The sequence below is a fragment of the Triturus cristatus genome, chromosome 3_1 (assembly GCF_964204655.1).
Source record: "Triturus cristatus chromosome 3_1, aTriCri1.1, whole genome shotgun sequence".
Lineage (NCBI taxonomy): Eukaryota > Metazoa > Chordata > Amphibia > Caudata > Salamandridae > Triturus > Triturus cristatus.
This window is the reverse complement of record NC_140583.1, coordinates 46,464,663-46,485,956: the sequence shown is the minus strand read 5'-3', so window position 1 is coordinate 46,485,956 and position 21,294 is coordinate 46,464,663. Positions and strand designations below refer to the sequence as shown.

Sequence of the window (21,294 nt, the reverse complement as noted above, 5' to 3'; positions counted from 1 at the left end):
TGTAAGGAAAATGTATTTTTTTCTAATCAAATTTTGAGGTTTGCAGGGGATTTTGGATAACGGAACCTGGTGAAAGTCACAAAAGTCACCACATCCTGGATTCCCCTGAGTGTCTTGTTTACAAAAATGTACAGATTTGCTAGGATTCCCTAGGTGCCGGCTGAGCTAGGGCACATATCCTACAGCTAGGCACATTACAAAAAAAGGTCAGTTTTTGCAGAAAAAATGTGATGTGTCCACGTTCCATTGTGGGCTGTTTCATGTCGCGGGCACTAGGCCTACCCACACAAGTACGGTATCATCTTTATTGGCAGACTTTGGGGAATGTGGGCTGGATGGAATTGTGTGGATCCATGCAGTTTCCAGACCTTTGCATCACAGGATTGTGAGGAAAATATGTTGGTTTTCTTTTACAAAGTTTGAGGTTTTGCAAGGGATTCTGGGTAATAGCAACTGGTCAGAGCCACAGAAACCACCCTATCCTGGAGTCCCCTCAGTGTCTAGTTTTAAAAAAAAAATGTATAGGTTTAGTAGATTTGCCTAGGTGCCGGCTGAGCTAGAGCCCAAAACCACAGTTAGGCACATTGCTAAAATAGCATCAATTTTTTGTAGAAAAATGTGATGCGGTCACATTGCGTTTTTGGCCGTTTCCTGTCAAAGGCAGTAGGCCTATGAACAAAATTGAGTTACCATTTTTATTGGGAGACTTAGGGGAACACTGAATAGTAAAACAAGTGTTAAAAACCGATTGTCTTTTTATTCATTTCTGCCTTCCAAATGTAAGATAGTGTATAAAAAGAAGTCATTTTGAAAAATGCCCTCTAAATCCCATGCTAGTATGGGTACCCACAAATTCAGAAATGTGCAAATAACCATTGCTTCTAAACACCATATCTTGTGCCCATTTTGGAAATACATAGGTTTCCTTGATACATATTTTTCACTCTTTATATTTTGCCAAATTAATTCCTGTATACCCGGTACACGATGAAAAAACGTTGCAAGGTGGGTGAAACTCCTATATTTGGAACCACTGGCACAAGTGGTTGTGAACAACAGGAAGTCAAATTTCTTCGCCCTCGGAAGAGGGACACAGCAGGGATGACCACTGTATCTGCTGCTTTTTGCCTTGGCACTGGAGCCCCTAGCGAGCTGGATTTGTGGGGACCCAATAATGAGGGGCCTGAAATGATCGGAAGACTGGGAGGATCGTATCTCCCTCTACACCAACGACATCCTCTTGTACCTGGCTTTGCCACGGGCCTCGATCAATAGAGTTCTCGATATTTTTACTGTCTTTGGTAGGTACTCTGGTTATGCAATCAACTGGGCCAAGTCAGTGATTTATGTGCTCAGAGGAAGGTTCCCGTTTCTGCCCGAGGGGCTTAGAGTGACGGAATCAATCAATGGCTTTAAGTATCTCAACATTTACATCACGAGAGACCCCAAGCAGTATTATGAACGCAACCTTTTGCCCCATTGAGATGGCTTCAGAGTGACGTGGAGCACTGGAAGGCCCTTCCGCTCTCCCTAATGCGCAAAGCGGCTCTTTTTAAGATGATGCCCTTTCCTCGCTTTTTATATGTTTTGCACAATTCGCCCACCCAGGTCCCGACTTCCTACTTCGCTGCAATAGAAGAGAGCCCAGCTGTGGGGTGAAGGTGCACCTCGAATATCGCTTCCCAAACTGGTGAAGAGCTGGTATGATGGGGGAATAGGACCCCCGGATATTAAAAGATACTATTGGGCTGCACACTGGGCTGAATATAACCAGGGTATATATCGTCCGTATAATGACCCAGGATATTTAATGGATAGGTGGTTGCTGCCTGGAGGGTCCTACATACAGGCGCTGTATTCTAAACCAGCCAAACTGATAGGGCTGCCAAGAGTGGGGGACATATGGAAAGGGGGAAAGGTAATTGAGTTCTCTTTGTTGCAGCAGGAATATGCTATGGCGGACTCAGAAATATTTCGATACAGTCAAGTAAGACATGCCCTATATGCGCACATACCAAAGGGAGAAACTCTGCCTGAAGCAACGCCGCTGGAAGACAGGCTCCTTGATGGCTACATGGCCACTAAGTCAATCTTCCTCACATACCGTAAATTGATTAACAACGCTACAGATCCCCTGATAAAGTTTAGAGAGAAGTGGACAGAAGACCTCTCAGAATTAGATGATGAGGATTGGATGGAAGCCCTTGCGTCTCCACGGGAAGTGGCAATCTCATCGAGACTTAAACTAGTGCAGTTGAAAATATTATATAGAACATACTACTTACAAACAGCCCTGGTCAGAATGGGCTATGGGGAGGATGCAAGGTGTAAGAGAGAATATGGAGGAGATGGATTGTTCTTCCACATTCTGTGGGAATGCCAGATCATACGCAACTACTGGACGAGGATGTTGGGATGTATGACGGAGGTGCTGGGTCACAAACTCGATCTGGAGGGCAGAAGGTGTCTACTTAATATATGGGGGCCAACAGATCTAAACAGCAAGGAGAAACTGTGGGTGACTTTGGGGCACATGATAGCTAAACACAATGGGCCCGATTCACAGAATTAACTTAAGACAAAATCCTAAACTTACTACTTTTGGTATTCACAGAATGAACTTACTACTTTTGGTATTCACAGAATGCACTTACTACTTTTGGTATTCACAGAATGGATTTACGACTACTAACTTTACGTCCGCACTCGGGCCGGAAATTCCAGCCCGGAGGCGGAGCTTCCGGCCCGGAGATGGGGATTCCGGCCAGTGGCGGAGATTTAGCCATGGCCAAAATCTCCACCTCTGGGCCGGAAGCTCCGCCTCCGGCCCGGAAGCTCCGCCTCCGGCCCGGAATTTCCGGCCCGAGTGCAGACGTAAAGTTAATAGTCGTTAATCCATTCTGTGAATAGCAAAAGTAGTAAGTTTATTCTGTGAATCGCAAAAGTAGTAAGAGCATTCTGTGAATACCAGAAGTAGTAAGTGCATTCTGTGAATACCAAAATGGTACTAAGTTTAGGATTTTGTCTTAAGTTTGTTCTGTGAATCGGGCCCAATATTGCTAGATTGTGGGGAGCGAAAGAGGCCTCTACACTGGCCTTGTGGAAGCAATACATGGACTGGTGTATGTTCCGAGAAAAAACAGTCCATGTGTCCAAAGAAATGATCTCAAGTATGGGCGAAATGGAACGAATATCGTGGTACAATATGTGCTCCCCGCTGCTCCCTACCCTCCCCGCCCTTGACGAAGAGGTGTCACTTGATTAATGTACATTCTAAATGTGTGTGATTTTGCTTGCTTCATATGTCATTGCAATCTCTTGTCAGAGCATGTAAGAACCTTTTTTTGTGTTAATATCATGCCATTGTATCTTTGAAATACTGCTTTCAATAAAAAGAGTTATACGAAATGAAAAAACGTTGCAAGGTGCAGCTCAATTATTGATTCTGGGTACCTGGGATTCTTGGTGAACCTACGAACCCTATATAGCCTCACAACCAGAATGGTCCAGCAAACTTTACGGTATTTTGCTGTAGTTGGAAGAAGTTACAGGTAAAAACGTAGACAGAAATGGCTGGGTTTTTTCAACTCAATTTCATTATTTCTTTAGTTTAATTGTTACTTTTTATAGGAAAACCTTCAAAGATCTACACAAATGACGACTTACTATATTTAGAATTCTGTCTACTTTTTTTTAAATGTATAGCTTTTTGGTTTCCATTATTGTTTCACACCCATTCCAACCACTAACTGGAAGAAGGTTGAAAGGACAAAAAAATAGGAAAAATAGGCTATATCACAGTAAAATGCTAAAACGGTCTAGAAAATGTTGGTTTTCTGACACAGCCTGCCTGTTCCAGAAAGCTAGGAAGATGATGATGTTTGCACCGCAACCCCTTTGTTATTTCCATTTGCAGGAAAATGAAAACAGATGCTTTCTTCTGCAGCAATTTTTCCTATTTCTCCCCAGAACTAAAATGTACCTGTATTTTGGCTAATTCCCAGTCCCCTCCAGGGGAATCCAAAAACCCTAGGTACCTTTAGAATCCTCAGGATGTTGGAAGAAAGGACAAAAATTTGGCATGGATACCTTATGTGGACAAAACATTATGAGGGCCTAAGCACGAACGTCCTCAAATAGCCAAAAAAAAGGCTTAAATCAAGGGGGGAAAGGCCTAGCAGCGAAGGGTTTAAAATAGGTTTGAAAAAGAGATTATTTTGGTGCACCTGCATCAACATCCTGAATACCGATTCCTTAATAGCGAAAATAAAGAATCGCTAATAAGGAATCGCATTTCAGAAGGCATGAACAGATTCGGTAAATCTTAGCGTTTCCTTAAAAATCGCTAAAATCTACCGAAAACTCAATTGCGATTCCTTAAAATAAATATTAGCAATTACCGAAATCGGTATTGCCGTATTCGGTATTAGCGATTTCGCTATTAGCGAATTCGCGAAAAACGGGTCGCTCTAGCAGCGGGCTGATGACATCACAACCAGGAAGTCAACCAGCCCCACCCTCATTCACTGCCCTGAGGAGCTCACAGGAGGAGGAAGAGCATACAGGCTGAGGCAAGATACTTCACCCACTGAAACCATCCACCCTACCTTCATCCAGGATGGACAAGGATGCACCTGCCACTTCAGACACGCCCAGGAAGAGAAAGAGAAAGTTCTCTGACAGAGAACTTGAGCACCTGATCGAGGGGGTGAGCAGCAAGCATGACAAGCTGTTTGGGAAGCTGTCACTCAAGGTGCCCGAAGCTGAAAAGAGGAAGATTTGGCTTCGCATCAGGGAGAGGGTGAATGCCGTAGGTGTGACGCCCGCAGCATCAACGACCTAAAGAAGAGGTGGTATGACCTCAGGAAGAGGGCAAAGGAACGAATTGCCGAAAGGGTCAAGGAGGCAGCTGGCACAGGAGGGGGGCCATCCACAGTACCTGCCAACACTGCCCTGGAGGAGCTCGTTGAGGGGACCATTGAGCCAGAGGCGGTCGTCGGAGTAACGCAGATGGACACCTCCGGCGCAGCTACCACAGAACAAGGTAAGATACATGCCTGCGCCCATACGCTGCATATCGTATACCCATCCCCATCCCCCCAGGTCAATCACAGTGTGCAGGGAGAAGTGCATAACACATATGCCCTCACATTAGTATTGCATCATGGGAGTCGTAGTCATGTCAGCCAAGTGTGCATGTATAGTCAATAATGCACAATAAATTAGATTAGCAGTACAGGGCCAACAGAGTGTCAAATCTTGTAATTCATTGTAGGAAATAAATGCAGAATGACAAACAGATGTAGTCACCAAAAAAACTAACAACGCACTGTTTCATACACAGATGCATCTCCTGGGGATTCGGATGATAGTGAGCGCCTCATCATCTCCGAGACACCGGCAGATACCGATGGCGATACTCTGCAGGAAGGTCAATCCCCACCACCACCAGCGACAATACCACCACCACCACCACCTGCGACAATACCACCACCACCACCACCAGAGACAATACCACCAAGACGCAGGGCACATGTCCCCTCCCTGCAGGTGATGGATGCAGTCCCGAGTCCTGCACCCACAAGTGGCCAAAGTCAGACACTTGTCACACCGCCAGCACCACCTCCAGCACGTGGCCGAGTCACGCAGCGGCGCAGGTCCATGCGCAGTACTGGCGAGGGAGGCGACCAGCCAAGGAACATCTATGGTGGTGTCGCGGCCCAGATGCTGCGTGCTCAGCGCCTGCAGGGGAGACACATGGGGACAATGAACCTCAATATTTCAAAACTTGCAAAACATATGTGCACTCTAACTGACACTGTGCGGCACATGACCACAGTTGTGGCAGAGGGCAATAGGGACATAAGCCAGAAACTTCAGCAGCTAACCCGTGCCATCCGAACAGGCCAACACAGCAAGCGCAGGAGGCATAGGCAGAACTTGCTCCGTACCACAGCATCGACCAGGGCCATCACAAAGCTCTGCAATAGCACTGCTGTTCTGTCCCGCAGGTGGTCCTCGGCCATTACTGTGGGGACGTGGCGAAGGCCTTAGGCCAGGTGACCACTGCGGAACACTTGCAGTCAGCGACATTCAGTGGCAGCAACTTGGGAGGGGAGGAGGGCAGTGAGGCTGCATCCAGTGTGAGCAGCGTGTCGGTGCTGGAGACCTGCACCAGGAGGCGCAGTTCACGCTGCTCCACAGCCACAGAGACACAGTGTGGTGAGGTGGAGGAGACACGCGATAGGAGGCTGGGTGTTCGTGGGAAGCACCACTAGACATTCAGTCCTGCATCCCTGACCATGGTGGGGTAACCATGGGCAACTTTAATTTAGCCTTAGAACTCCCGTGATGCCAACGGTCATGTTTTTGCCCACAATGTGTGGGGGAACTCTAAATAGCATGTTAATGTTACATTATTCACATAAGTGCTCATGTGAAGTAAACAGTGGCACTCCTAATGATATCGTCATGGCTCATTCTTACCTGCCTCTGAAATGATGTTGTGTGATGTATGTCCGCCTCCTTTGACCTTCAGCTGTGTTTGGAACGTGTGCCTATCGGTGTTGTGCAGGTGGTTGATCATCCCGATAGTTGTCATTCCTGTCCACCTCTATGGGTATTCCCCTTCTGGTTGCAATGTTGTGCAGCATGGCACATACTGCTACAATCCTGCAGCAGGTGTCTGGTTTATATTGCAAAGCACCACCAGTCTTATGTAAGATCCGGAAGCGACTCTTCAGGATCCCGAATGTCCTCTCAATCACATTTCTGGTGCTAATATGGGCCGCGTTGTATCGTTGTTCCTGTGGTGTAGCTGGGTTGATGTAGGGGGTGAGGATATATTCCCGCAGGGCGTATGCACTGTCACCTACAGGGGGAAATCAAAGGCTTAGCGTCTGTTATGATGATACATGTGTGATACAGATGTTATGAATAGGTATGAGTACGTACCAAGCAGGAGTCCCTCTCCGAATTCTCCATTGAGCAGACGCCTGTGGATGCCACTGTGTCTGAATATATATGAGTTGTGTGTGCTCCCTGGAAATTGTGCCACTATCTCTGTGATGATGTGCTTGGCATCGCACACGACCTGCACGTTGATGGAGTGGTAGGACTTCCTGTTACGGAAGATGTACTCATTGGCTGAGGGGGGACAGATGGGGACATGTGTGCAGTCAATGAATCCTATGACATGGGGGAATTGGGCCACCTGGTAGAATTCCTGTTTGGTGTGGTCCATCTGCTGTGGGGTTGTGGGGAAGCTGATGTGGGTATGTATCATTGTCAGCATGGCATCAATGAATTTACGGAAGAAGCGTGAAAGTGCGCTTTGTGATACGCCTCCCGCTACCGCTATGGCCCCCTGGAAACTTCCAGATGCCAGTAGGTGCAGGCTGCATAGGACCTGGACGTGTGCAGGAATGGAATTGGTCCGACGTGTCTGGTGCTGAAGTAGTGGTTCCAGGTCAGCAATTAGGCGCATTATCATTGCACGATTGAGACGATACTTGTCGTATACTTCATCCTCATTTTGGCCAAGCAATGTAATGCGCACTCTGAATACCCTCTCCTGGATCCTTCTCCTGCGCTGTGCTGCTGCATTTATCCTCATCCTCCTTGCAAGCACGTAGAGGGCTGCCATTTTGTGAAAGGAATCAGGGTCTCCAGGCCCACATTTTATGGCTTTCTGATTGATTAAATCTGTGGTACACTAGTGCAATTTTTTTTTTTTTTTTTTTACTTTTTCTGCAACTTTACCTCCTGGTTCTGATTCCCCTTAATCTGCTCATGCTAAATAGCGAATTTTGAGATTTTCGGTATTTGCGAGTTTTGATGCATTCTTTTGCGATTCTTTATTTGCGATTCGCTAATGCCAGGCTCTATTTGCATTTTCGGTATTGCTGTTCATTTATTTTCCGATTCTTTATTTTAACGGGGATTATTTTTGCGATTCTTTAATTTTTCGCTATTTGTGTTGATGCATTGGGACCCGTTGTTTGCCACTTGCTAACGGGAGATTTTTGCGATTCGGTATTTTTGCGAGCTGATTTTTGCTTGATGCATGTGCTAGCTAGTTACTTATTCTATGCTAGTGAGTCTTAAAAAATATTTAAAATAATCAAAATTTAGGCAAAATAGCCTTTAGATAGGCCTTCAAAAATATTTATTTTGAAATGTGGCAAATGTATTAATGAATTATATATTTTAAAAGTTGTTCAGGGATCCATCACATTTGGGTTTCATCAGGGCTTACCATTTTAACAAGGTTTGTCCTGGCTGGCTGCGTTGTATTCTGCAACATGACAGAATCATTGGGTGTATTCCTGCTGTATGCTTGTATCCCTTTTAACTAATGGGATAGTATATGGAAAAGAATGCTTGGGCATATTATCAAGACAGGCGATAAAATTATCGCCGCTTTAGCGGCAGAAAACCGCCGCTAAAACGGCGATAATCGGCTTGATAATATGCTCTATGGAATTCCAATTGAAGCTCAGGTTAGATGTCCTTCACATCTAACATGGGCTTCAATTGGAATTCCATAGAGCATATTATCAAGCCCATTATCGCCGTTTTAGCGTCAGTTTTCTGCCGCTAAAACGGCGATAATTTTATCGCCTGTCTTGATTATTCTTTTAGAATGAACTCATCTTTGTTTTAGCAGAGGTGAGTCTGACATAGTGGTGTTAACAGGCAGTACTAGAGTTTAGATCTAGAACGCTGCATCCTACCTCTCTGCACATACAGCAATGACCATGAAATACCTGTCTTATGAATGCATGGCGGCTAAGGAAGAATCAAACATGCTTTTTGTCAGCGTCAATATGGTCTCCATACTAAAGCTGGCAGGTCCTCTTCACTGCATTATATTTATAATGGCAAACCCATCACACAGCTCAGAAATGACATGACGCTGGCCCTCATAAATCTCTGATTGCTCTTTTTCTTTGACCTCACTCTGGTGGATGGTTGGGTAGACTGCTTGCTGTAGAGACATGTGAAGCCTGCAGACTATGAGTTTGAAGCCCAGAAGATTCCACACAACGCTTTATCTTTCTGTGCTTAAAAAAATAGTACCCCTGATCTGGGCAATTAACAGATCATCAACCACACTTGCCTAAACAACACTAGTCTTGACACCACTTACCAGCAGCTCCCTAGGTTATGCTAGGAGAGGCGTTTTGACCCCAGCTTCTCCGCAGTGTCCTATGTATTCTTTCCTGCATTCTCTTTCGGATCAACCTGATTTTCCTAAGGTCAGAGATAATCTAGCGGCAGGCAGAGTTTTAAAGGTATTCTAAATATTCAAACTTTACCCTCTTCTCAATTTACAGTTTGCCCAGTTTCCCAGCTTCTACAAGCACATTTTCTTCTATTTGTTTATTTGAGGGACTTCTTCAGATACGTTTTTGAAGAGTTTTTCCTGATCATACAGTTTAAAATACTAACTAAAAATGGAGTTTCAAGAATAAGCCTTTGCAGCTTAAGCACCCTTTAAAAGAATCTCAATCCTTTCTACAATTCGTACTTTTCCACATTAAAATAATCAGTTGCCTTACCGTCCCGCCCCCCTTTTTCATGGTTTATGTCTAATTTGTGAGATTTACCTATATATACTCCTATCCCGTCTCCCATTCCCTATATTACTACATGCTTTAAACAGCCCATGCATGCATTACAATTGACCAAAATAGCAAACAGCACAACACAGTGGGTGTTATTCACAAGCCCCTTGCCCCACCAGTGTGTCACTTTTTATGACACTCCATCGGTGCAGACCGAGACCCATATCTAAGACGTCATGCATAGCCACTTCGTAGGCAACGCAGCTCAAGTCGCTTACACTGGTCAGGGAGGCGTTCATTGTGCATTGCGGTGGGTGTTCCCACAGAACTCCCATGGGTTTTGATGCAATTCCTAGATTTACAAGGAATTGTAAACCTGGGAGTACCTCAAAAGTGTATGCCTCCTCAGGGAAGGCGTATTCCTCTGTCTATGTATGCTGCATAGAAAGAGAAACACGCCTCCATGATTAGTTTTTGAGCAGATAGGTCTTCCTTCCTGCCTAAAAACAATCCTGCCAACTATGCAGACACCCTTACACCATGGTGCAAAGGTGCCTGCATTGGTGCTAGGCACCAAATTCTGTGCCAGCACTGGCAGGACAGGAATGCACTGTATCTCGTAAATACGGGGCATTCCTGCATAGGGCAGCACAGCAAAAAGACTTACGGCTCTGCCCTATGCCAAATCATTGTAAATTAGGCCTTGACTTTGTGTTCTGTGGAGTAGAAGAGATCAATTGCACTTAGATCAGTTGCACTTCTGCAGGAATACAGTCCTCACATTTATTGTCTTTCTTCAGCTGCTGGTCCTACATTGGGAAGATTGGCGGGACTCAGTATCTCTCATTGAATGAAGCGAATTGTATGTCGACAGGCATCATACAGCATGAGATTAAACACTCCTTGGGGTTTCACCACGAGCACACAAGACCGGACCGCGACCAATATCTGGACATCCTCTGGCACAACATAGCTGATGGTATGAATTTCATCCTCTGTCGTGTTCTGTAACATTGTAGGTAATGTTTGTGTTACGTAGAGAATTCTCTAATTGTCAAACTATGAATGGAATCCTGGAAGCAGAGATGGTAAGGTGTACAGTATATAGCAGTTTATAAGTTTCTTACCATCTCACACAAAACAGCACCCTCTTCCTGTACAGTTGCTGCAAAAGTCACCCGTATGCATGATTTGACAGCTTTGGATGTCATTGGCTACATATGAATACAAAGGATTTGATTGAAATAATAAGAACACATCAAAACCCTTAAGTAACCTTCTGAAATAAAATATTACAATAGAATAAATACCAAAAAAGAAAATAGGAATGGAAATCTACTTCTACGGCTTGAAGTAGATTTTATTAGTGGAAGTTTAGTTTAACAGTTATGATGGTGTGATTGGATCTGTGTAGCATGTGCAGTTGTGGATATATGATGGAACCAAGCATGCCATTGATGCACATGACTTTACCACACATCCATTACAATGTGTTTTACTCCGCATTACCTTTACCACGCAAGTCATTACCACACTTATGCTTTTACTATGCATATGAAAATGTAAGTATATTGCAGCTAGCTCTCATTTCACATATATATTATATATATATATATTCACAGAAAAAACCATAGGTTTCAGGCATGTTATAGTTAGGAATTAGCATTTAAAAAACTTCAGAAATTCACTGAAAAAACCATAGGTTTCAGGGGTGTTATAGTTAGCTGGACTTTTCACTTGTACAAAACCATTGAAATTCCCCCGTTATAGTTAGTTCAGCTAACTATAACTCGCGCGCCCGCAATGCACTGCTGATGACGTCACATATTACATCACTCATGACATGGTCAGTGACATCACTCATGACCTCCTGCTTAAACTCTGTGCTTAGCTTGCTGCCCCTATTCTCCTTCCCCCTGCCCTCCGATGTCTTTGTGTATGCCCCTGCTCCATCCTTTTTGCCCACCATGTTCCATGGACCTGCCACTCCTATCTAGTGTTCTGTTGAGCTGCCACTCCCATCCCACCTGCCTAGCATTGTCAGATGACTGTAACCTGTCCCTGCCACCTCCACCCTGCCTGTCCACATGCCATGCCCCTATCCTCTTCCTCCTGTCCTACATGGTCCATTGTACTGCCACACACTTCTGCCCTCCCTGGTCTGTTGTGCTGCAACTGCTCCTCCTGGTTGCCCCGTGCGGTCTGTTGTGAGGCCCCTTCCCCTGAACTTTCTTTTCTGTGCACAGGTCCTGACCCTCCCTTCTATCCTCCATCGCCCTTTGTGCATGCCCCTGCACCCTCCTTCTTGCCCATCATAGCCATTGTGCTACCACTAACCCTCCCACTTGCCATGCTTGGTCTTCTGTGCCGCCATGGCCCCTCCCACCTTCCCTGTGTGGTCAGTTAGCTGCCCCTGAACCCCTCCCACCTTCCCTCCATGGTCTGTGTGTATGCCATCACAGTCTCACTGTTGCTCTTCATGGTGTGTCTTGCTTCTAGTGCCTATCATGCCTGACCTCCATGGCTATCTTGCTGCTCCTGCCCTGCCCCCTTGCCCCCAGCCCTCTGTTTACATGTGCAGACCCCTACTCCCTCCCTCCTGGCTTGTCTGTTCCATTGTAATGCCCCTGATCCATCCCTCCTACCCTTTATGGTCTGTTATGCTGCAGCTTTCTCTCCTGTCTGTCCATTATGGTCCTGCCTCTTGCCCCTCTGTTCTCTGTTGTCCATGCGCATGGTCCTGTCCCCTCCCTCTTGCTTTCTATGGATTGTTGTGCTGCACTCCCGTCCCGCATGCCCTGTGTGGTGTATTGTGCTGCTGCAAACCCTGATGCCTGGCCTGCAGGGTCAGTTTGGTGCACCTCTCCATGTCCCTCCTTTCCTCTGTTATCCAAGTCCATGTCCCTACCCCATTTCCTTCCATGATCCAATGTACCATACTTGCGAACATTTTGAACTTGGTAAGAGGGAGATTTTGAAAAAAAACTGGGGTATTGATTTTCCCCTTTGAGTTACATTGAAAAAGAGGAGATTGTAGACAGGAGACAGATAAAATAAAGCCCATTTGAGCTTAAAAACATTGGACGTTTCCTGGCTGAATCGGGTCTGTTGGCATTTATGGTTGTACTACCATTGCCTCTTCCTTCTGCCCACAATGGTCTATTACATTGCCACAGCCTCTCTTGCAAGTCCTGTATTGTTGGTTTGTTGCCCCTGCCCCCCTTTCCACTGCCCTCCATAGTCTGTTGTGCTGCCACGGCCCTTCCTGCCTGCTCAGTGTGGTTAAATTGTTGCCTTTGCACCCTCCTACCTGCCTTCAATTTTTAGAGTCCGTGCCCCTGGCCTCTGCCTCTCAACAGTATCCTAATGAACAACTAGATTGCTAACATTCTATATTTATTACAAAAGTGTGGAACGCCTGACGTCATCTTGATGTAATCAAAACTGTAATACCTAGAGCATTTCCTTTAGAAATTACATATATGAGAGGGTCTTATTGGCATCAAAATTATGGTTAGTGCTCTAAAAGACTAAAATAAGGACATATTTTCTGAGTTTTCAAATAGCGAGAAAGCACTTTTAAATTATTTGTTACCTTTATGTTTTTTTATCCAGTTGACCACTTGATTAAATGTTGCACTTAGGGGAGAGGATGTGGTGTTACTTCCAGAACTGCAGACTTTGCAACTGGGGAACCAGGTTGGAGTTTCTGCTTCAGCTCGACATTCTGTGATTCTGGTCAAATCACTTAGTCTCCCCATGTCGACAACCAAAATGAATTTGTTCTTGTGTGATGTAACCAATGCTCATGTAAAGCACTCCAATACCTGACAAGTCTGCACTATATAACACTGCAAAAACACAAAATAATAAGTGTTTTGCACACTTCTGTCATTGGGCTATATTTGGGCTACATCTGGGTGATTTTGGGCTACATTTGGGCTCTTTTGTCTCCGGTGGCCATCTTGGGAGATTTATTTGTTATGAAGTTTCCTAATTTCCTCATGTACTGCAGTCTCCTCAGTAGGAAATGCTTTCATTTTTTTACTTTGATTCCATCATGAAGGTATTCAGATATGTCACACATTTGCCATAAATTCTGAATGTTAGCACTCTAGTTGCTCATTAGATCACTGTAGTAAAACTACTGTTCACCATGGAAGTCTGCTCCTGGTATTAAAAGTGCATGTTTCAGTCTGCATGTCAGAATTTTTTAATGAAATAGAAGAGGATTTGAGAAGTCACTCAAAATGTGCCCTCATTTTCTTTCTTCAGCATTAATCATAATTTCTATGGCAAAATGAACCCCCTCATTGTGTTCCTTTTTAAGTTAAATGTTTTAAGTGTTACCAGTTTATTCCAATCAAGATGGCTTCAGGTGTGCCATACTTTTGTCATAATGAAGACAGTAAGCGCTCTAGTTGTTTTTAAGAATACTCTGGGGGGGAGGAGCCTAGCGCTTGACTGAGATGGCCGCGTGAGCTCAGAGCTCCCGAGACCCTCGCGCCCTCCGTCGACTATCCTGTCTCTAATCCTGTCGGTATGCATGGCATCGTGTAGATGATTGGTCAGGGAGGCGATTGATGCTACCCGCGGTCGGATCGCCCACCGGGAACCGGACTTACGCCTGGCGGAAGATTGCGGCCTATCTCCCGGGGAAGCCAGGGGCTAGAGTTGGCTAGATGCCCGACTCCTAGTTGAACAACAACGGCCAGGCGAGGTGTGAACTGTCGGACGGAGGTCCCCGCTCTTTCACTTTCGATTTCGCTCCCTTTGTTAGCCCTGCCACTGGAGAGCTCTGGGTGGCTTTATTACCCCAGGGACGCTCTGCAGGCTACTCTGGCGGCCCACGGCAGAACTGATCACTCCTTATTCCTCTCCTTGAGAGGGACCTGTCTTAACTGAACCGACCTGCTTGGAGTCAACCATGTCGGGCAAAGCAGAAGGGGATCGGCTGAAGCCTAAGTCTACCAGGCGGGGAACTTATACCCAAGTCAACAGCATGGACCGATATGCTCTGCAGAAGGGATCACCGAGTGGATCGAGCCAGGCGCCGGATGCCCAGAAGGAGGACTCGCCGGTGGCCCCGGAGCTCTCCCTACAGGATGTCATGGGCGCACTCGAAGGGATGCAGACTTCGATTGGGAGACAGTTTGAGGCCCTGGCGCATAAGGTGGATGCCATTTTCGTGGATGTCAACCTGATCCGTGCGGACTTGGGCAAAACGAATGAACGGGTTAAGAACTTGAACCTCAAGACCACGGGCCTCACTGATGATGTTACGGAACTGCAGACCGAGGTTCGTAAGCTGAGGACCGAGAGTGATCTCGTCGCCCGCCGGCTGGAGGACTTTGAGAGCCGGGCCAGGCGCAACAATGTGCGCGTCATCGGGGTCCCGGAGTCCTCGGATGAGGCTTCGGTTGACCTGCTTGTTGAGGACTTGGTCCTTAATCATCTGAAGCCTAAGGGCCTTGGGAAGTTCTTTGCGGTGGAAAGGGCCCATAGAGTGCCGGGCGGGAGGCCCAAGGCGGGTGCCCCGCCGAGGCCGATCGTCGCCCGGCTCTTTCATTTTCGAGATCGGGACGCTATTCTGCAAGCGTCGAGGGTGACGGGCCCGGTCCCCTTCCAGAACGCGTCGGTGAATTTCTATCCGGACTTCACCCAGCAGGTGCAGAGGCAGAGACAGGGCTTCCTGGGGGTGAAGCAGAGGCTCCGGGAAAGAGACCTGAAGTATGCCATGCTCTTCCCTGCCAGACTGCGGGTGGTGTACGACGATCGGACATTCTTTTTTGACTCTCCTGTTATGGCCGACGAATGGCTGGACGCTTTGCCCCGGCGACGGACGGGGGACGACACAGCCGAGGATGGAGACAGTGGCCGGGATGGACAGGGCTGACATCTCGGAGCCGGTCTGACTTGACTTGACTATACTTGAAGACTTGCATAGAGTGCAGTAACTGTGGAGGGTTGCGGGAGGACGAGGGGTGCTCTTTTCCTCCCTTAGGGTACTTTTTGTAGACTTTTGGTTTTGTAGGGCGACAGGCACACTGCAAGTTGGGGGGGCTTTGTAAGCTGCAGCAGGGGTGCAGGGTGGGGGGAGTTTCAGGGATTTTGGGTTTGTTGTTGGGGGGTTTATTTCTGCAAGGCATGATGCTTATTTCCAGGGCTGTTCCATGGTGGCTCCTCGGGTGTGGGGTGGGCCTCTTTCCGTTTGAGGATGGGGGGTAGGGGCTTAAGTGTTATAAGCTGGAATGTTAATGGTTTGGGGGATCGCATTAAGCGGGGGATTGTTTTGCAACTCTTGAAACGATCAATGCCGGATGTTGCCCTGCTGCAGGAGACGCATCTTATAGGTAATACGTGCTATGCCCTGAATAGGAAGGGGTATAAATTCATTGCACATTCAGGATTCTCATCTGGGTCCAGGGGTGTGGGCATCCTAGTTAGAGCTTCGTTGCCATTTGAGGTGGACTCCACCATTGTTGATGATAGGGGGAGGTTTGTGGCGGTGGCGGGGCGGTGGGAAGGACGGACTTTGGTTTTAGTTTCTGTTTATGTCCCGCCGGCCCTGCAGGCCTCCACGTTTGCAGATCTGGGTAGGGCCCTGCTGGATCTCCCGGGGGGAATGCTTGTGGTGGGAGGGGATTTCAACGCTGTTGGCTCCGGCCTGCTGGATAGATACCCGCCCAGAGACACAGGGGGGGCTCAGAAATGGCTTCCAGACTTCCTAGACACGCTTGGCCTGATAGACTGCTGGCGGCTCCGGCACCCCACACAGAGCCAATACACGTTCCACTCCGGGGCACATGGTAGCCTTTCCAGGATTGATTACCTGCTCACTCTGGCCGCGCATGCCTCGTTGGTGTCCGAGGCGAGGCACATGGCGCGCGGTATATCTGACCACTCACCAGTGTGGATCCGGCTGGATCTAGGTCGGGAGGGAGGAGGAAGGGTGGCCCCTATTAACCCTTGGTATTTCCGAGACCCCAAGATGCGTAGCGCCCTGGTAAAGAAGGTAGATAATTTTTTTAAGGACAATCAGGGAACCGTGGACTTGGCAGTGTCGCTGTGGGAAGCTTTTAAGACCGTGCTTCGGGGGGAAGCCCTCTCCCTAGTAGTGGCTGCCAAGAGGCGTAGAGATGGTGAGATTCTGCAGGTGGAGGAGGAGATCGCGGCTCTGGAGGGAGCGATGGAGGAGGAGGTTACAGAGTCCTCACTGCATGAGCTTTGTTTGAAGCAAACTGAGTATAAAGACCTGGTGACGAACGCCGCTCAGACCCTCAGTAGGGAACAGCAGGGCCGACTGTATGATGTTGGTGATAAGGCAGGGAAACTCCTGGCGTGGCTGGATAAAAAAGAACGGGTCAATAGAGTGGTGACAGAGTTGACGGGAGAGAGGGGAGAGGCGATTGTGGAACCTGAGGGGATTGTAAAGTGTTTCTCGGACTATTTCTGTAGGGTTTATGCCTCGGCGTCGGATAGGCCGCCCGAGGACTCGTGTGACCTCCTCCGTGATATCGAGTTGCCCTGCCTTTCTGCTATAGATAGGGACGATTTAGATGGTGACATAACGGTCGACGAGGTGGCGGGGGCTATCCGCGCGTTAAACTCGGGTAAGGCCTCGGGACCGAATGGCTTGCCGATCGACCTGTACAAGCTGTTCCCGGATAGGGTCGCCCCTTACCTGCGTGCCATGTTCTTGGAGGCGCGGGGGGGTGGGACCCTCCCGTTGGATCAGCGACTGGCGTCGATTGTGGTCATACACAAAGAGGGTAAACCCCGCGATAAGTGCGCCTCATATCGGCCTATTTCCCTTCTTAACGCGGAGCCGAAAATTCTGGCTAAACTCCTGGCGACCCGTTTGATTAGGGTACTTGGTGACTTGGTCCACCCGGATCAATCCGGCTTCATCCCGCACCGAAACACAGCGTTGAATCTTAGGCGTCTTCATGGCGTAATCGCCAGGGCGGGCACGCTGCGTGAACCGGCTATTGTGGCGTCTCTTGATGCCACGATGGCCTTTGACACGGTGGAGTGGGCATACTTGTGGGCCGTGCTGGCCAAGTTCGGCTTTGGCCGCGGTTTTGTGAGCTGGGTGAGGTTGCTGTACGAGGGGCCGCTAGCTAGTGTTGTGGTGAACGGTCGGGCGTCGACTCCGTTTCAGCTTGGGAGGGGTACTCGGCAGGGTTGCCCCCTGTCGCCTCTGTTGTTCGCCCTCGCCCTTGAGCCGCTGGCTGCGTGGATACGTTGGCACCCGGATATACGGGGCCTTCGGTGGTCGCCTGAACACGAGGACCGTATTTCGCTCTATGCCGATGATATCCTGTTGTATCTTGCCTCACCTAATAAGTCACTTATAGTGGTCTGTGACGTACTCACATCTTTTGGTAGGAACTCGGGTCTCGTCATCAATTGGAGCAAATCGTACTTGTATGTTCTTAGTGGCGAGGTTCCACCGATCCCTAGAACATGTTCGATACAGGTCGCCCAGCAGGGTTTCGTGTATTTGGGGATCTTTATCTCCAGGGACTCTGCTGTGCGCTATGAGAAGAATCTGCTCCCCCCCCTGGCACGCCTGAGGCGCGACGTTGAAGGTTGGCGGAGGCTGCCGCTCTCCCTCGTTGGGCGTGCGGCCCTGTTCAAAATGATGTCTCTTCCCCGCTTCCTCTACGCCTTACAGAATACCTTGGATTGGGTGCCGGCCAAATACTTTCGGGAGGTCGAAGGCCTCCAACGGACGTTGCTGTGGGATGGGCGGCCGCGAATTGCTATTGCAAAGTTGACGCTTCCATGGTACGACGGGGGCATTGCGCTCCCAGACATCCGACGGTACTATTGGGCCACACAGCTGAGCGCGATCAATCATGGGCTTTATGGCCCTGCCCTCAGCCCTGGGTATGCCATGGACAGGTGGTTGCTGCGTGGTGGTAACTACTACAGGGCGCTGTACTCGCGGTCCCTAGACTCGTCCCTCACGGGGCCCACCGGTGTGGCAGTGCGGGTGTGGAAGATGGCAACTGACTCGCTGGGCTGGAAGGATAGGCTCACCCTCGCTACCCCGTTGTTTGAATCGGAGAGATTGGGAAGGCTTTGGCATTCAAAAGGCTTTGATAAGTGGGACCTGATTGGCATCTCCAGGGTGGGTGATGTGCTGCATAAGGGGAAGGTGAAGGAGTTGCAGACTGAGTATGAGCTGGGGCCCTCCGAGTATTTCAGGTATATTCAGATGCGCCACGCCCTCCGATCAGTCCTCGTGGAGGGTGAGAAGGTGCCTGAGTCCTCTCCTTTGGAGGACCGGGTCCTTGATGGCCATATGCCCGAGAGCACGATCTCGCTCATATATAAGAAACTGATAAATGTCCGGGCGGATATGCTTCTGGGGCTGAGGGACCAGTGGACTAGGGATGGCCTCGAGTTGGATGATGAGGACTGGCAGTCAGCTGTTTCTTCTCCTAGGGAGGTTGCGATCCCGTCGCGTCTGAGGCTGGTGCAGCTTAAAATACTGCACCGAGTGTATGTGACGGGGCCAAGGCTGGTCCACATGGGGTTCTCGGAGGACGGCCTGTGCAGGAGGGGGTGTGGTATGGTGGGTACTTTCCTGCACATCATTTGGGAGTGTGGTGTCATTGTGGAATTCTGGAGGAGAGTCCATGCAGTTATGGGGGAGGTGACGGGCATTGCTGTGCAGCCGGAGGCGCGGTGTTGTCTCCTGAATGTCTGGGGGCCCACTGACCTCGATGAGGCGCGGACCCAATGGGTGACTCTGGGTAACATGGTCGCTAAGAGGGATATCGCGCGATTGTGGGGCTCCTCGGGGCCCCCCACACTGACTGCGTGGAAAGAGAACATGGACTGGAGCATGTTTAGGGAGAAGATGGTCTATTGCTCTAGAGGCCGCCCCCGGAAGTGGCACGCCATCTGGGGGCGGTGGAATCAATACAGGGGGGGAATATGTCTTGCCCCTGATCTGGAACCTCCCGAGGAACAGCTTTCCCCCTGACCTTCTTTCCAGCACAGTCTGGTTTATGAACTATTTGGGCCTCTGCTGTCCCCCTTCTTCCTCCTTACACTATCTTGTAACTGGTAGATGAGTGGGGTCCGGCCTCCCCTGGGGGCTCTCACCATGGGTTTTTAGTGTTCTCGCCTTGCTGGGGTTTGCTGTGATTTTTTGTGTTTGCTTAAAATTGAACCTTTGCACTTTCTTTGTACTGTACTGGGGACGCATCACTGTTTCTAATTATCGATGCTGCCGAACCTCCGGGTTGTCGGCTGAATAGCTGTGTCCTGATTTTTAAATAAAGGTTTTTCAAAAAAAAAAAAAAAAAGAATACTCTGGGACATTCTGTCATTGGGCTATACTTGGGCTACATCTGGGTGATATTTGGGCTACATTTGGGCTCTTTTGTCTCCGGTGGCCATCTTGGGAGATTTATTTGTTATGAAGTTTCCTAATTTCCTCATTTACTGCAGTCTCCTCAGTAGGAAATACTTTCAGTTTTCTACTTTGATTCCAAAGGCATTCAGATGTGTCACCCATTTGCCATAAATTCAGAATGTTAGCACTCTTTTTGCTCATTAGATCACTGTAGTAAAGCTACTGCTCACCAGGGAAAACTGCTGCTGGTATTGAAAGTGCATGTTTCAGTCTGCATGTCAGAATTTTTTATTGAAATAGAAGAGGATTTGAGAAGTCACTCAAAATGTGCCCTAATTTTTCTTTCTGCAGCACTAATCATACTTTTTATGGAAAAATGAACCCCTCATTTTGTTCCTTTTTAAATGAAATGTTTTAAGAGTTACCACTTTAATCCAAGCAAGATGGCTTCAGGTGTGCCATACGTTTATCATAAGTAGGACTGTTAGCGCTCTAGTTGTTCTTTGGAACACTCTGGGAAGCTGCAGTAGAACACAAAGGAATCAACTGACAGTCTCTGCCCTTGTTGGATGTACATGTTTTACTGAGAATGTCCGACTTCATTCTCACATGACTGAGAAAGATAATGTGAATTTACAGAAAATAAGCTCTCAGTTTAGCTTATAGATCACCTTCCAAACCTCTGTGGGAAAAGCATGAGAAAATATTTTTCTCTCAATCATGATATCCCAGCAGAAGGCTTTTTCACATGGTGAAATCACCTTAGAACATACCACAATTCCTAAAATCAGTATGGTACCATCAACAAATGATTTATAATGTAACTAAAGTCTTAAAACCTTCTATTAACTGCAATGCTTTTTAATGAGGTGCTATCATGTATATTGGTCCCAAGATGGCTGCCAACACTTCTTGGATGAAGTGCTGACAGCCAATCAGATCTCAGGATGAGATGTGAGGTTAGGCTCCGCCCACATATATATATGATTTTACTTTTGATTTTCTCAGGAACTACTGAACAGATTGACACCAGACCTGCAAAAGGCACATCCCTGACCTGAGGACTACCTCTCTGCCAAATTTCAAGTAATTCTGTTCAGCCGTTCGTACTGTACCTTGGACTAAAGGTCCCTATGGAAAATTGCATGGGGAAAACGCGTTTTGGGACCCCCCTTTTTTCTCAGCCCCTGCTTGACGAATCCCCCCGAGACTTTCAGGGTAGGAGCGGAGCGGAGCGCCCCACCTATTTTGAAAATTTCGCGAGGATTCGTCAACCGGCGCTAAAGTTATTCCAAATAGAATGTTGCGGATTTCCTATGGTCTTAACTATAACTATCTACTGGCGACCGC

General features: G+C 47.8%; 1 protein-coding gene across 1 annotated transcript in view; it reads left to right on the top strand.

Moving 5' to 3' along the window:
- The window catches only part of LOC146859668 (astacin-like metalloendopeptidase), a 311,371-nt gene that overhangs the window by 126,447 nt on the left and 163,630 nt on the right, over positions 1-21,294 (top strand). Inside the window, exon 4 of the mRNA XM_085645618.1 lies at positions 10,370-10,548. Within this exon, the coding sequence (XP_085501744.1) occupies positions 10,370-10,548 (179 nt within the window). The remainder of the gene's footprint in view (positions 1-10,369; positions 10,549-21,294) is intronic.